Source organism: Apium graveolens, chromosome 3 (genome assembly GCF_009905375.1).
Source record: "Apium graveolens cultivar Ventura chromosome 3, ASM990537v1, whole genome shotgun sequence".
Lineage (NCBI taxonomy): Eukaryota > Viridiplantae > Streptophyta > Magnoliopsida > Apiales > Apiaceae > Apium > Apium graveolens.
The window spans coordinates 147,534,696-147,547,409 of NC_133649.1; the positions used below are offsets into that span (position 1 = coordinate 147,534,696).

The window sequence follows — 12,714 nt, forward strand, 5'->3', positions numbered from 1 at the left end:
AAGATTAGGGAGCTGATTCCAGGGAGCAGTGATTCTTCTTATGAGGAAGGCTCAGATGGTGAGGGGGAGGACTCTTCCGATAAGTGAATGATGTGGCCTTGATTGCAGTATGTGGCTTTTATTTTTAGAACCTATTAATTTGAACCTTATTGGTCTGTAACCTATTGGTCCTTCGGGACTTTAACTTATGATCCTTCGGGATCTTTTATCTCTGCACTATGTTTAATTTCATTTTATACTTGTCTTTTATTTTCGGCATTTGGTCCTTCAGGACTTGCATTCTTTAGATGCTTGCACTTAAATAAATTTGTAGACAGGATGATAGAAATAAACTTGCATAAATAGATAGTATCTCTACGAAATGGGTTCAACCCTTACATAAGATGGTTTCTTCGACCTTATTTATAAACTTAATACTAAGTACTAGGACCATGTAGTGAATGTCCTAAATATAATAAACCTTCAGGTTTGAAGCATGCCAAGTGCGAGGCACTTCATCACCATTCAGGGTCTCTAAATTGTAGGATCCTCGTCCTAGTATCTTCCTGACCTTATAAGGTCCTTCCCAGTTGGGGGCTAGCTTTCCTCTCTCCCCTACTCCCGATGCCTCAATCTTCCTCAGAACCAAATCTCCCTGTTGAAAAAACCTTTCTGTAACCCGTCTATTGTAATAGAGGGAGGCTCTTCGTTGATGCTCTACATTGCAGGCGCTGGCCTCATCCCTGACCTCGTCAATGAGATCGAGAGCGAGCATCATGCCTTCTTCCTTTTTCTCTGGCTCGTAAGCTTCGATCCTAGGGGATCCATGAGTGATTTCAAGGGGCACCACTGCCTTATCTCCGTAAGCCAGCATAAACGGGATAGCTTCAGTTGTCACTTTGCAGGTGGTTCGATATGCCCATAGTTTAGGCAGCAGATCATCCACCCAAGTGTTTCTCGAGCATTCAACCCTCTTCTTAAGTCCATCAAGGATGATTCTGTTAGCAACTTCGGCTTGCCCGTTTTCCTGAGGATGTGCAACGGAGGTGAAGCGAAGTTCTATGTTGTTATCATCGCAGTACTCTCCAAACTCTGCATTATCAAATTGTTTCCCATTATTCATGACAAGGATGCGTGGGATTCTATATCGGCATATCACATTCTCCCAGAAGAACTGAAAGGAATATGTCCTAAGTCCAATCATGTATTAGGATTTAGGAATAACTTCCTGTGTAATCTGTTTTGATTTCATTGATATTAATAAAAGACTTGTTTTGTTTTTATTACGGGCTTTATCTATTTAAGTGTTTAAATAAGATATACCATAGTTTAGAGTAAAGCTTTTTATGGATTATGATGAGATCATAATAGTGAGACCTAAAAGATGATAACTCTAAACTTAAATAGTTCCTGGTCGTAGCATTACTAACTGGTAATTAATAATCCGCAGAGATCGGTACATACTATGCTTGCTTCATTATGAAGGATGTCTGTTCTCATAGACATTTGTGTGGTGACACTATAGCTAGTATGTAGGTGCTTATTATAGAATAAGTTCACGGAACATGACTCGCCCAGCTGAATAACTGATGGAGTTCACTAACGTGTCAGCAGTTGTTCACATAGTGATAGTTGTACAAGTATCCTTAGACTTGAGGTCATCATAGTCATCTTGTGTACACTGAACTATGCTTTGGTTTAGTTCTTAGTCTGTAGGGACAATTATTAGGGCTCTACTGGGTATAGAAATTTGTACACGAAGATAGTGTATGATCAATAAAGGATCTACCCCTTCCAGTGAAGTAAGCGAATGTTCAAGGCTGATCCACTTATGCTAGTCCAGGAATCTCTGGCCAGAGTGAATGAAATTAGAAAGGAGTTTCTAATTTGCATAGAACTAAGGATAGTAAATGGAAAGCAAATGATTAAATTAGATAGGCTTGACACGAGATCCATGTCTTGTATTTAATCGGGAAATTGTAGGGTAGAAGGAGTTTATTGTACGGTAACTATTCACTGAATAGGTTCTTGGTATTCTAAGCAGTGAATTCATATTATCCGGATAGTCGCGATATGCTGAGAAGTATCCCTCACGATGTAGAATAAATGTGATTAATTAATTAATCATATTTAATAAATTAGAGAATTTATATAAATAATGATAAAATAGTTTTATTATTATTTATTTCTACTACCGGCTTAATATTGAACCTATAGGGTCACACCATAAAAAGAGAATGATTTAATGGTGGGGGAATTAATTAATAATGGCTAATAATTATTTATTTATGAAATAAATAATTAATTTGCAAATTTAATAATTTATTAAATGAGATTTAATTGATTATAAATTAATTAAGAAAAGTTCTTAATATTATTAATTAAGGATTTAATTTCTTGGAAATTAAATCAAGAGAGAAAATTATTTCTAAACTGTTTAGAAAAAGGATTAATAATTAAAAGGTGTTTTAATTATTAATGAGAATAATAAATGGGATAATAATAATAATTTTTATGGGAAAATTTCAGCTGAAAATTTTGCTTATAAATATACTATTATAAACCCTATTTTTATTCTAACCTAAAACCCCAATTTTTTTATAAAACCTAATTCTCTCTATCTCCTCCTCCTCCTTAACGTCGTTTTCTTGGTGGATACCGGTGGAGTGTTTCACGTTTGAGGAGCAGCTGCTAAGGATCTCCGATCGTTGCTTTTGGATGGCATATTAAAGGTTAGTAATCGATCCCTATGTTTTTACCACGATTTATATGCTTTTATTTGGATTTTATATGTGTAAAAGTGTTTTATCATGCCTCCGCTGTGCTTAAAATCCAACAATGGCATCAGAGCTTAGGTTGTATGCATATAGATCTGTGGTAAAATTTCAGAATTTTATGTGCTTGTATGAATTAATTATGATTTTTACAAGTTATATTATGGATTAATTTTGTCTGATGAGAAATCATTTCTCATAATAATTTTAAATGTTGATCTGGGTTCTACAAGTGTTGTAGATCGTCTGGGTATTTTTTTCATAATTTTATGATATATAGATTTTTTATTATGAATTTTTGAAGTTGTTGCAATGAAAATTCGTAATTAAATAAGTATATATATATATATGTATATTCTGTTGTATATATATATGGCTGTAAATATACAACTGCATCTGCTGTGGTTGCTGTTGTGGTGTTTGCACGGAGAAAGAGAAGTCAGGACGGCGACACACTAATCGAGAAAAGGCGGCGACTCACAGCAAAGGGAAGGACCGCGCGACTGGCGCGCGCGCGTGGGGCACACGCGCTCGTGTGTCACGCGCGGCGCGTGTCAGCCACGCGCTGGTCAAAGGTCAGATGGATGCTGACGTCATCAGATGATGTCATGCTGACGTCAGAACAGGGGTTCGGGCGCGTGACGCGCGTGTGCGCGTGGGGGCGCGTGGGGAACAGTCACACACGCGCGTGACAGCGCGTGTGCACGTGGCCGCGCGTGGGGAAACTTCTTTGGGCGCGTGAGGGCGCGTGCGAGCTCAGAATAGGGCGATTTTGGTGCCGTTGGATTCGTCTTTTCGAGACGCTTCTAATGGTATATTATATGATATTTTATGAAATTGTTTCGAACTGTTTATAGCTAACAGAAGTGTTTTTAAGCTATTTTTGACTGTTTTAATTGCTTTTAAATGCGTCATGTGATACATAGAGATGTATAATGCTTAGACTAATGTTCTAGATGATATAACATGCCTACCTTGATGTTTATTCATGTTTATATATATGATATATGCATAGTTTATCATGCGATGATAGATTTAGGTGAACTTAAATGAACATAAGGCGCTTGTTAGACAATCTAGTATAGTGAAATTGTTTCATAACATTAAGAATAATATTATGAATACAATCATGAGATTCTTGTGTTTATGAAACACGTAATTGAATATGAATTTTCGATATGAGAAAAAGGATGATTCTGTCAACAACAGATTTCTATCTGTAAGAAAGGGTTATTAAGTGACGCCTCTTGACAATGCTCCACCCGATCTGGGAATCATCTGATTATCGATTATTGATTTGAAATATTTAATTTAAAAGGAAGAATCTCTTTATAATATGATTATGATTGTAACGTAATATAATCCCTCTAAAATTAAATAATATCAAGTAGTAATTGGCCAATGACACAACGGGCTTGTGTCGGTCATAGCCTTCCAACATGATAGAAAGTAGTTCTTATTTTTAAATCATTGTCGTTTCGTGCCACAGCCGAGGGCTTTGATTTCGAAATAAGAAATACTTGTCTATTACATAGAGATGTGTACATTGAATAAGAATCTAAAGGTCGTTACGTGCCACAGCCGTGGGCCTTTGGGGAATGATTCAATTATACGGAATGTTGGGTTAGACTTGACTTAGAATATTGAGTTTGTCGTGCCACAGTCGTGACTCAATTATTCAAGAGGCTAAAGTTTGATTAGGGAATAACATTAGATGTAATTGACAAGAGTTGTCTGCCTATTGAACATTACATGGCGTTTCGTGCCACAGCCGGGGTCGTGTAATGGAATGTAGGATCCCTATTCCCACTAGCATTATGAATGCTTAATTTTTCACGTAGGGGGTTGAATAAATTAGGTAAACTAGTGGGAGCCACTTATGAATAAAGACCCGATTCGTATAGTTTTTTTAAAATGAAATCAAATATTTGCTAAGTGTTGTTATGTGTTTATCATTTACAGATTTACAATATACATTATGTCTTCTGCACAATCACTCAGGAGCATACTGGATGGTCACAAGTTGACTGGTCCTAATTATGCTGACTGGCTTCGAAACTTGAGAATCGTTCTCAGGATTGAGAGGCTGGAATACGTGATTGACTCACCTAAGCCTACTGAACCTGCTAGCGATGCGCATAATGATGAACATGTTATGTATCGTAAGTGGATAGATGATGCAAATGTTGCTCAATGCATCATGCTAGCTTCCATGAACATTGAGCTGCAGAAGCAACATGAGCATATGGATGCTCACACTATCCCCATGCATCTACAAGAGTTGTATGATGTGGCAGGGAGGACAGCTCGATATGAGATATCGAAGGAGCTGTTCGGTTGTAGGATGTCTGAGGGATCATCTGTGAATGACCATGTACTTAAGATGATCAATTTGATTGAACGTCTTGGACAACTTGGTTTTGCCATGGATGGGGAACTGAGCCAAGACTTGGTTTTGCAATCGCTTCCGAGTTCGTTCTCGCAGTTTGTTGTGAACTTTCACATGAATAAGTTGGATGTCAGCCTGCCTGAACTCCACAATATGTTGAAGACTGCGGAATCGAATTTCCCCCCTAAGAAGAGTTCTGTTCTTCTAATTGGTGAAGGTTCCAATCCTAAGAAAAGGAAGAGGAACCCTTCCAAGAAGAAGAAAGTAGGTGAGAAAATGCCGGTTCCACCAAAAGCTGAAGACCCCAAGAGCAAAGTTGTTTGCTTTCACTGTAACAAGGTGGGGCACTGGAGAGGAACTGCAAGGTTTACCTTGCAGAATTGAAAAAGATGAAGGGTAGTGAGACTACCGCTTCTGATTCAGGTATGTTCATGATAGAAGTGAATATGTCATTAAATCAAATTTCTACTTGGGTATTAGATACCGCCTGTGGTTCTCATATCTGTAATTTGTTGCAGGGACTAAGGAGAAGTAGGACTCTTGAGGAAGAGGAGGTGATTCTACTGATGGGAAATGGAGCAAGAGTTGCTGCTAAAGATGTAGAATCATTTCATTTACATATGCCTACGGGCAAGACTATTGTTTTTTAAATAATTGTTATTTTGTTCCCTCGATTGTGAGGAATATTATTCCCATGTTAGACTTGGCTGGATTTTCATTTATTATTGAGAATAATGAATGTTCTATTCTTAGAGATAATATTCTTTATGGACGTGGTACTTTAAATAATGGTCTGTATAAATGTGACATAATTTACTTCAGATTGAACAAACTAATAAAAGAAAAGGGATGATGAAAATTTCACTTCATTGTGGCACTGTAGTCTCCATTTAGTAGACATGGAGAGAGGGCTGCAAATTTGCTAGGAATGGTACACACAGATGTATATGGACCAATGTCTACGCAAACCATGAGTGGATTTTCGTACTTCATTACTTTCATAGATGATAGATCTAGATTCAAATATGTGTTTGATGAAACACAAGTCTGAAGCCTTTGAAAAGTTCAAAGAGTATAAGTATGAAGTGGAGAAACAAACCAAACATAGTATTATAATTCTTCGATTAGATCGAGGTGGTGAATACTTGAATGGAGAGTTTCTGGATTATCTCAAAGTAAATGGTATAGTCTCCCAGTGGACGCCTCCAGATTGGTATCTGAAAGGAGAAATTGAACTTTGTTAGACATAGTTCGGTCTATGATGAGCTATGCAAATCTTCCAGTATTCCTATGGGGTTATGCATTGGAAACCTCGGCATATTTACTGAATAAGGTGCCTTCCAAATCTGTTCCTCAAAACTCCGTATGAGATATGGAAAGAAAGGAAACCGAGTCTTAAACACGTTAAGATTTGGGGATGTCCAGCTTATGTCAAGAAAGTTGACCCAGATAAGCTGGAATATCGATCCGTAAAATGTAGTTTTGTGGGATATCCTAAAGAGACTTTAGGGTATTACTTTTACACCGATCATCGGGTGTTTGTCTCTAGACATGCTACCTTCTTGGAAAAGGAGTTTATCCTTGAAGGAAACAGTGGAAGCAAAATTGAACTTGATGAAGGTTAAGAAGCACAAACTACTACGGATCAAGTGGAAACACCTGTTCTGACTGAACAACCTTCTGTGGAACAGCCCATTCGTAGGTCAGGGAGAGTGTCTCGCCAACCTGAGAGGAAATATGGCCTTGTCATTAAGAATGACAATGAGTTGTCGATCATTGATGATGATGACCCTGTGACCTATAATGAGGCTATGAGTAGTGTTGACTTAGAGAAATGGCAAAGTGCCATGAAATCCGGAATGGAATCTATGTATACGGTATACGAAAGAATGATTAGAGCAGATGGGCAGGTGGAGACCTATAAGGCCAGGCTTGTGGCAAAAGGATTCAAACAAAGGAAATGGATTGACTTTGATGAAACCTTTTACCTGTAGCCCTGTTAAAATCAGTTCGGATTTTGCTTGCGATTGCTGCTTACTACGACTATGAGATCTGGCAAATGGCCAGATGGTTTTTTTTCCAAGGGAAATGAAAATCTAGTGTGTAAGCTGCTGCGAACCATATGTGGTTTAAAGCAAGCTTCTCGTAGATGGAACATCCGTTTTGATGAGACAATCAAAGAGTTTGGTTTTATGAAAAACGTAGATGAACCATGTGTCTAAAAAAGGGTTAGTGGGAGCGCGATAACATTTCTTGTATTGTATTGAAATAGAGTTGACACACATAACAACATAGAAGACCCACTCACAAAGCTACTTTCTGAAAGTCACTTTGATCATCATAAAGACTAGATGGGTATTAGATACCAGAGTGATTGGCTTTAGTACAAGTGGGAGATTGAAAGGAATATGTCCTAAGTCCAATCATGTAATAGGATTTAGGAATAACTTCCTGTATAATCTGTTTTGATTTCATTGATATTAATAAAAGACTTGTTTTGTTTTTATTATGGGCTTTATCTATTTAAGTGTTTAAATAAGATATACCATAGTTTAGAGTAAAGCTTTTTATGGATTATGATGAGATCATAATAGTGAGACCTAAAAGATCATAACTCTAAACTTAAATAGTTCCTGGTCGTAGGATTACTAACTGGTAATTAATAATCCGCAGAGATCGGTACATACTATGCTTGCTTCATTATGAAGGATGTATGTTCTCATAGACATTTGTGTGGTGACACTATAGCTAGTATGTAGGTGCTTATTATAGAATAAGTTCACTGAACATGACTCGCCCAGCTGAACAACTGATGGAGTTCACTCACGTGTCAGCAGTTGTTCATATAGTGATAGTTGTACAAGCATCCTTAGACTTGAGGTCATCATAGTCATCTTGTGTACACTGAACTATGCTTTGGTTTAGTTCTTAGTCTCTAGGGACAATTATTAGGGCTCTACTGGGTATAGGAATTTGTACACGAAGATAGTGTATGATCAATAAAGGATCTACCCCTTCCAGTGAAGGAAGCGAATGTTCAAGGCTGATCCACTTATGTTAGTTCAGGAATCTCTGGCCAGAGTGAATGAAATTAGAAAGGAGTTTCTAATTTGCATAGAACTAAGCATAGTAAATGGAAAGCAAGTGATTAAATTAGATAGACTTGACACGAGATCCATGCCTTGTATTTAATCGGGACATTGTAGGGTAGAAGGAGTTTATTGTACGGTAACTATTCACTGAATAGGTTCTTGGTATTCTAAGCAGTGAATTCATATTATCCGGATAGTCGCGATATGCTGAGAAGTATCCCTCACGATGTAGAATAAATGTGATTAATTAATTAATCATATTTAATAAATTAGAGAATTTATATAAATAATGATAAAATAGTTTTATTATTATTTATTTCTACTACCGGCTTAATATTGAACCTATAGGGTCACACCATAAAAAGAGAATGATTTAATGGTGGAGGAATTAATTAATAATGGCTAATAATTATTTATTTATAAAATAAATAATTAATTGGCAAATTTAATAATTGATTAAATGAGATTTAATTGATTATAAATTAATTAAGAAAAGTTCTTAATATTATTAATTAAGGATTTAATTTTTTGGAAATTAAATCAAGAGAGAGAATTATTTCTAAAGTGTTTAGAAAAAGGATTAATAATTAAAAGGTGTTTTAATTATTAATGAGAATAATAAATGGGATAATAATAATAATTTTTATGGGAAAATTTCAGCTGAAAATTTTGCCTATAAATATACTATTATAAACCCTATTTTTATTCTAACCCAAAACCCCAATTTTTTATAAAACCTAATTCTCTCCACCTCCTCCTCCTTAACGTCGTTTTCTTGGTGGATACCGGTGGAGTGCTTCACGTTTGAGGAACAGCTGCTAACGATCGCCAATCGTTGCTTTTGGATCGCATATTAAAGGTTAGTAATCGATCCCTATGTTTTTACCACGATTTATCTGCTTTTATTTGGATTTTATATGTGTAAAAGTGTTTTACCATGCCTCCGCTATGCTTAAAATCCAACAAGAACTGGGTAATTTGCTTGGTGGTTATCTTGGCTAGTGCCTTAGCCTCAATCCACTTTGTAAAGTAGTCTATGGTTACCACAATGAACTTCCTCTGTCCCGATGCTATAGGAAATGGTCCAAGTATGTCCATTCCCCACATTGCAAAAGCGATGGGTGTGATGATCAACGTAAGCCTCTCTGGGAGCTGTCGTACTATTGGGGTGTGCCTCTGGAATCTGTCGCATCTCTTCACATAAGCCTTTGCATCGGCTAGCATAGTTGGCCATTGGAACCCCAGCCGAGTTATCTTGTGAGCTAGTGCCCTGCCCCCCAAATGTTGTTCACAAATCCCTTCGTGGGCTTCTTTGAGTGCCTCCTCCGCTTGAAGAGGTCTTAAGCACTTCAAGTACGGGATAACAAAGGACCTTTTGTAAAGAAGGCCTTCAATCAATGTGTATCCTAATGCTCTAACCGACAGCTTGCGTGCCTCATGGGCATCGTGGGGGAGCCACCCAGTTTTTAAGTGGGTCTTGATCGGGTCTATCCAATAGCTTGCCACACCAATCGGCGCTATCAGATTTATGATATGAATAGTAGGGGTCTTTAAGACCTGGAAGTAAATACTTCTTGGATAATTCTCGATTTCAGATGAGGCAAACTGAGACAAGGCATCCGCTGTAGTGTTCTCCTCTCTTGGAACATGTTCTGCGTACCATTCATCAAACTGAGTCAGTATTCCCTTTACGACTCTCAGGTACTTGTCCATAGTATCATCCTTGGCCTCAAACTCCCCATTAACTTGAGCAACTACAAGTCTTGAGTCTCTGCAGACCTTCAGGTTTTTGGCCCTCACGGCTCAAGCCAGGCCTAAGCCAGCTATCAATGCTTCATATTCTGCTTCGTTGTTCATAGTCGGGAAGTCCAACTTCAGAGCATATTCAATCATAAACCCATCAGGGCTTTGCAAGACTAGGCCTGAACCACTAGATTTTATTTTGGACGCTCTATCAAAATGGAGAACCCAATACTCTTTTAAGGTTGTTTCTTCTTCTCCTTCTCTCCTCCTTCTGGGGTTACTATCTCCTGCCCCCCGACTTCTTGGTTGTTAACAGTACATTCGACCACGAAGTCTGCTAAGGCCTGAGCCTTGATGGCCATTCGAGGCTTGTATTTGATATCAAATTCTTTTAACTCAATCGCCCACTTGATGAGCCTTCCATTGGCCTTCGGGATATGAAGGATGTTCAACAAAGGTTGGTCTGTCAAGACTTCGATCTTGTGAGCCTGGAAGTATGGTCTCAACTTCCTCGAGGCTGTGATGAGAGCAAGTGCGAACTTTTCTGTGGTGGAGTAATTCAATTTTGCTCCATGGAACACCTTGCTTACATAGTATACAGGCTTCTGGAGCTTTTGCTCTTCCTTCACGAGGACTGCACTCACGACTTGTTCAGATATCGTGAGGTACAAATAAAGAGTGTCCTCCGGACTTGGTTTAGCCAACAACGGGGCTTCAGTCATGTACTTCTTTAGCTGTTCAAAGGCCTCTTGGCTCTCAGCTGTCCATTCAAAGTCCTTCACCTTCTTAAGGGTTTTGAAAAAGGGCAGACATTTGTCTCCTAACTTGGAGATGAACCTCCCTAGAGCTATGATTCTTCCCGTCAGCTTCTGAACGTCCTTGATGGAGCGTGGTGGCTCCATGTCTAGGATGGCTTTGATCTTGTCGGGATTGACCTCTATTCCCCTCTTAGAGACCATATGACCCAAAAAATTTCCAGACCCAACACCAAAAGCACACTTGGTTGGGTTTAACATCATCTTGTGGTGCCTCAGCACTTCAAATGCCTCTTTGAGGTGACTAATATGATCGGCCTTGCTTATGCTTTTGACTAACATGTCATCAACATAGACCTCCATGGTCTTCCCAATTAGATGGGCAAATATCTTGTTTACCAGTCTTTGGTAAGTAGCTCCTGCATTCTTAAGTCCAAAAGCCATAACAAGATAACAGAATACGCCAAAGTCAGTTATGAAAGATACCTTGGGGGTGTCATCCTTATGCATTCTAATTTGATTGTAACCACTGAAGCCATCCATGAAGCTTAGCATCTCGTGTCCAGCAGTGGCATCGATCAAGGTATCAATCCTTGGTAGGGGGTAACAGTCCTTGGGACAAACATCATTCAAGTCGGTGAAGTCAATGCACATCCTCCACTTTCCATTGGCCTTCTTAACCATTACGGGGTTGGCCAACCATTCAGGGAATTGCACTTCCTCAATAAATCCAGCTTCTAAAAGCATCTTGACCTCCTGCTTAATGGCTTCCAGCCTATCAGGGGCATAAGTTCTCTTCTTTTGCTTTACAGCCTTCCGAGTTGGATCAACGTTCAACCTATGAGTTATAAGGTTTGGGTCAATCCCAGGCATATCAGCTGTTGTCCAAGCGAATACATCATTGTTCTCCTGGAGGAAAGTTGTCATTCGACCCTTCAAGGGCTTGTCCAAAGATGCCCCAATGTATGTGACCTTTTCCCGGTCTAAGGGATCTAAGGAAATTGGGACCAAGTCCTCAGCTGACTTTCCTCGTAGTTCGTCATTCTCTTGGACATCCATGTCTTCTATGGGGAGGACCTTCCCCCAGTTCCATCGGGCCTAAGTGCTGCAACATAGCAACTACGGGCCATCTTTTGATCTCCCCTTGCTTCTCCAACACCATTTCTAGTTGGGAACTTCAGTACCATGTGGTAGGTTGAGGGCACAACCTTAAAAGTATGGATCCCTGTCCTACCCATGATGGCATTGTAGGTAGAGGCTGCCTTAACAACCTGAAAGTTCAACATTTACGTGGCCTCCCTGGGCTCTTCCCCGATATTTACGGGAAGTTGTATTGCTCCCTCGACTTTACATTTCACATGGTTAACCCCGTAGATGGGTGCGTCAGATGGAGTTAGTTGAGAGTCATTATAGCCCATCCTTATGAATGTATCATGGAACAGAATGTCCACGGAAGCTCCATTTTCCACTAGGACCCTCATAACAGGACAATTTCCAATTATCAGAGTGATAACCAGAGGATCATCCTGAGGAAATTTCAAACCTTCAAGGTCTGGGTCACCAAATTAAAGTGTCATCTCTGACTTGGAACGTTTAGATGGTTCCCCAACTATGCTCATTACTTCTCTTGCATATGATTTTCGGGAGTTCCTTATAGTGCCAGCTGCTGTAGGACCCCCTGAGATTATATTGATTACTGGCCCTCGGGGCTTGGGTTGCGATCTCTGTCGTTACCCCTCCGATCGTCATCTTTTCGATCATTATCTCTCTTTTGGCCTCCGGCCTCTTTTACCCTTGGTGAAACGTCCAAACTTTCCCCTTCGGATCAGATACTCAATCTCATCCTTAAGTTGCCTACAATCGTCAGTATCATGACTGACATCTTTGTGAAACCTGCAATACTTACTCTTGTCTCTTTTCTCGGGGTCCCCCCTTAGTGGCTTCGGCCATTTGAAGTCTTTGTCCTTCTCAATTTCCATAAG

At 39.1% G+C, this 12,714-nt stretch overlaps 1 protein-coding gene across 1 annotated transcript; it reads right to left on the bottom strand.

Annotated features, from left to right (window-relative positions):
- Positions 1-445: 445 nt before the first annotated feature.
- Positions 446-11,791, bottom strand: LOC141714625 (uncharacterized). Its single transcript, XM_074518133.1, has 3 exons — positions 11,357-11,791; positions 9,176-10,013; positions 446-1,071 (listed from the first exon to the last, which is right to left on the bottom strand). Exons 1-3 carry the CDS (start codon positions 11,789-11,791, stop codon positions 446-448), a joined length of 1,899 nt encoding a protein of 632 aa, XP_074374234.1.
- Positions 11,792-12,714: the final 923 nt, after the last annotated feature.

Coding starts and splice junctions, on each gene's coding strand:
- LOC141714625 (XM_074518133.1), bottom strand. CDS start 11,791: ATGGATGTCCAAGAGAATGACGAACTACGAGGAAAGTCAGCTGAGGAC. Junction 10,014..11,356: donor ACTTCACCGACTTGAATGAT/GTTTGTCCCAAG, acceptor AAAAACCTGAAG/GTCTGCAGAGACTCAAGACT. Junction 1,072..9,175: donor GGATTTTAAGCATAGCGGAG/GCATGGTAAAAC, acceptor TTGATAATGCAG/AGTTTGGAGAGTACTGCGAT.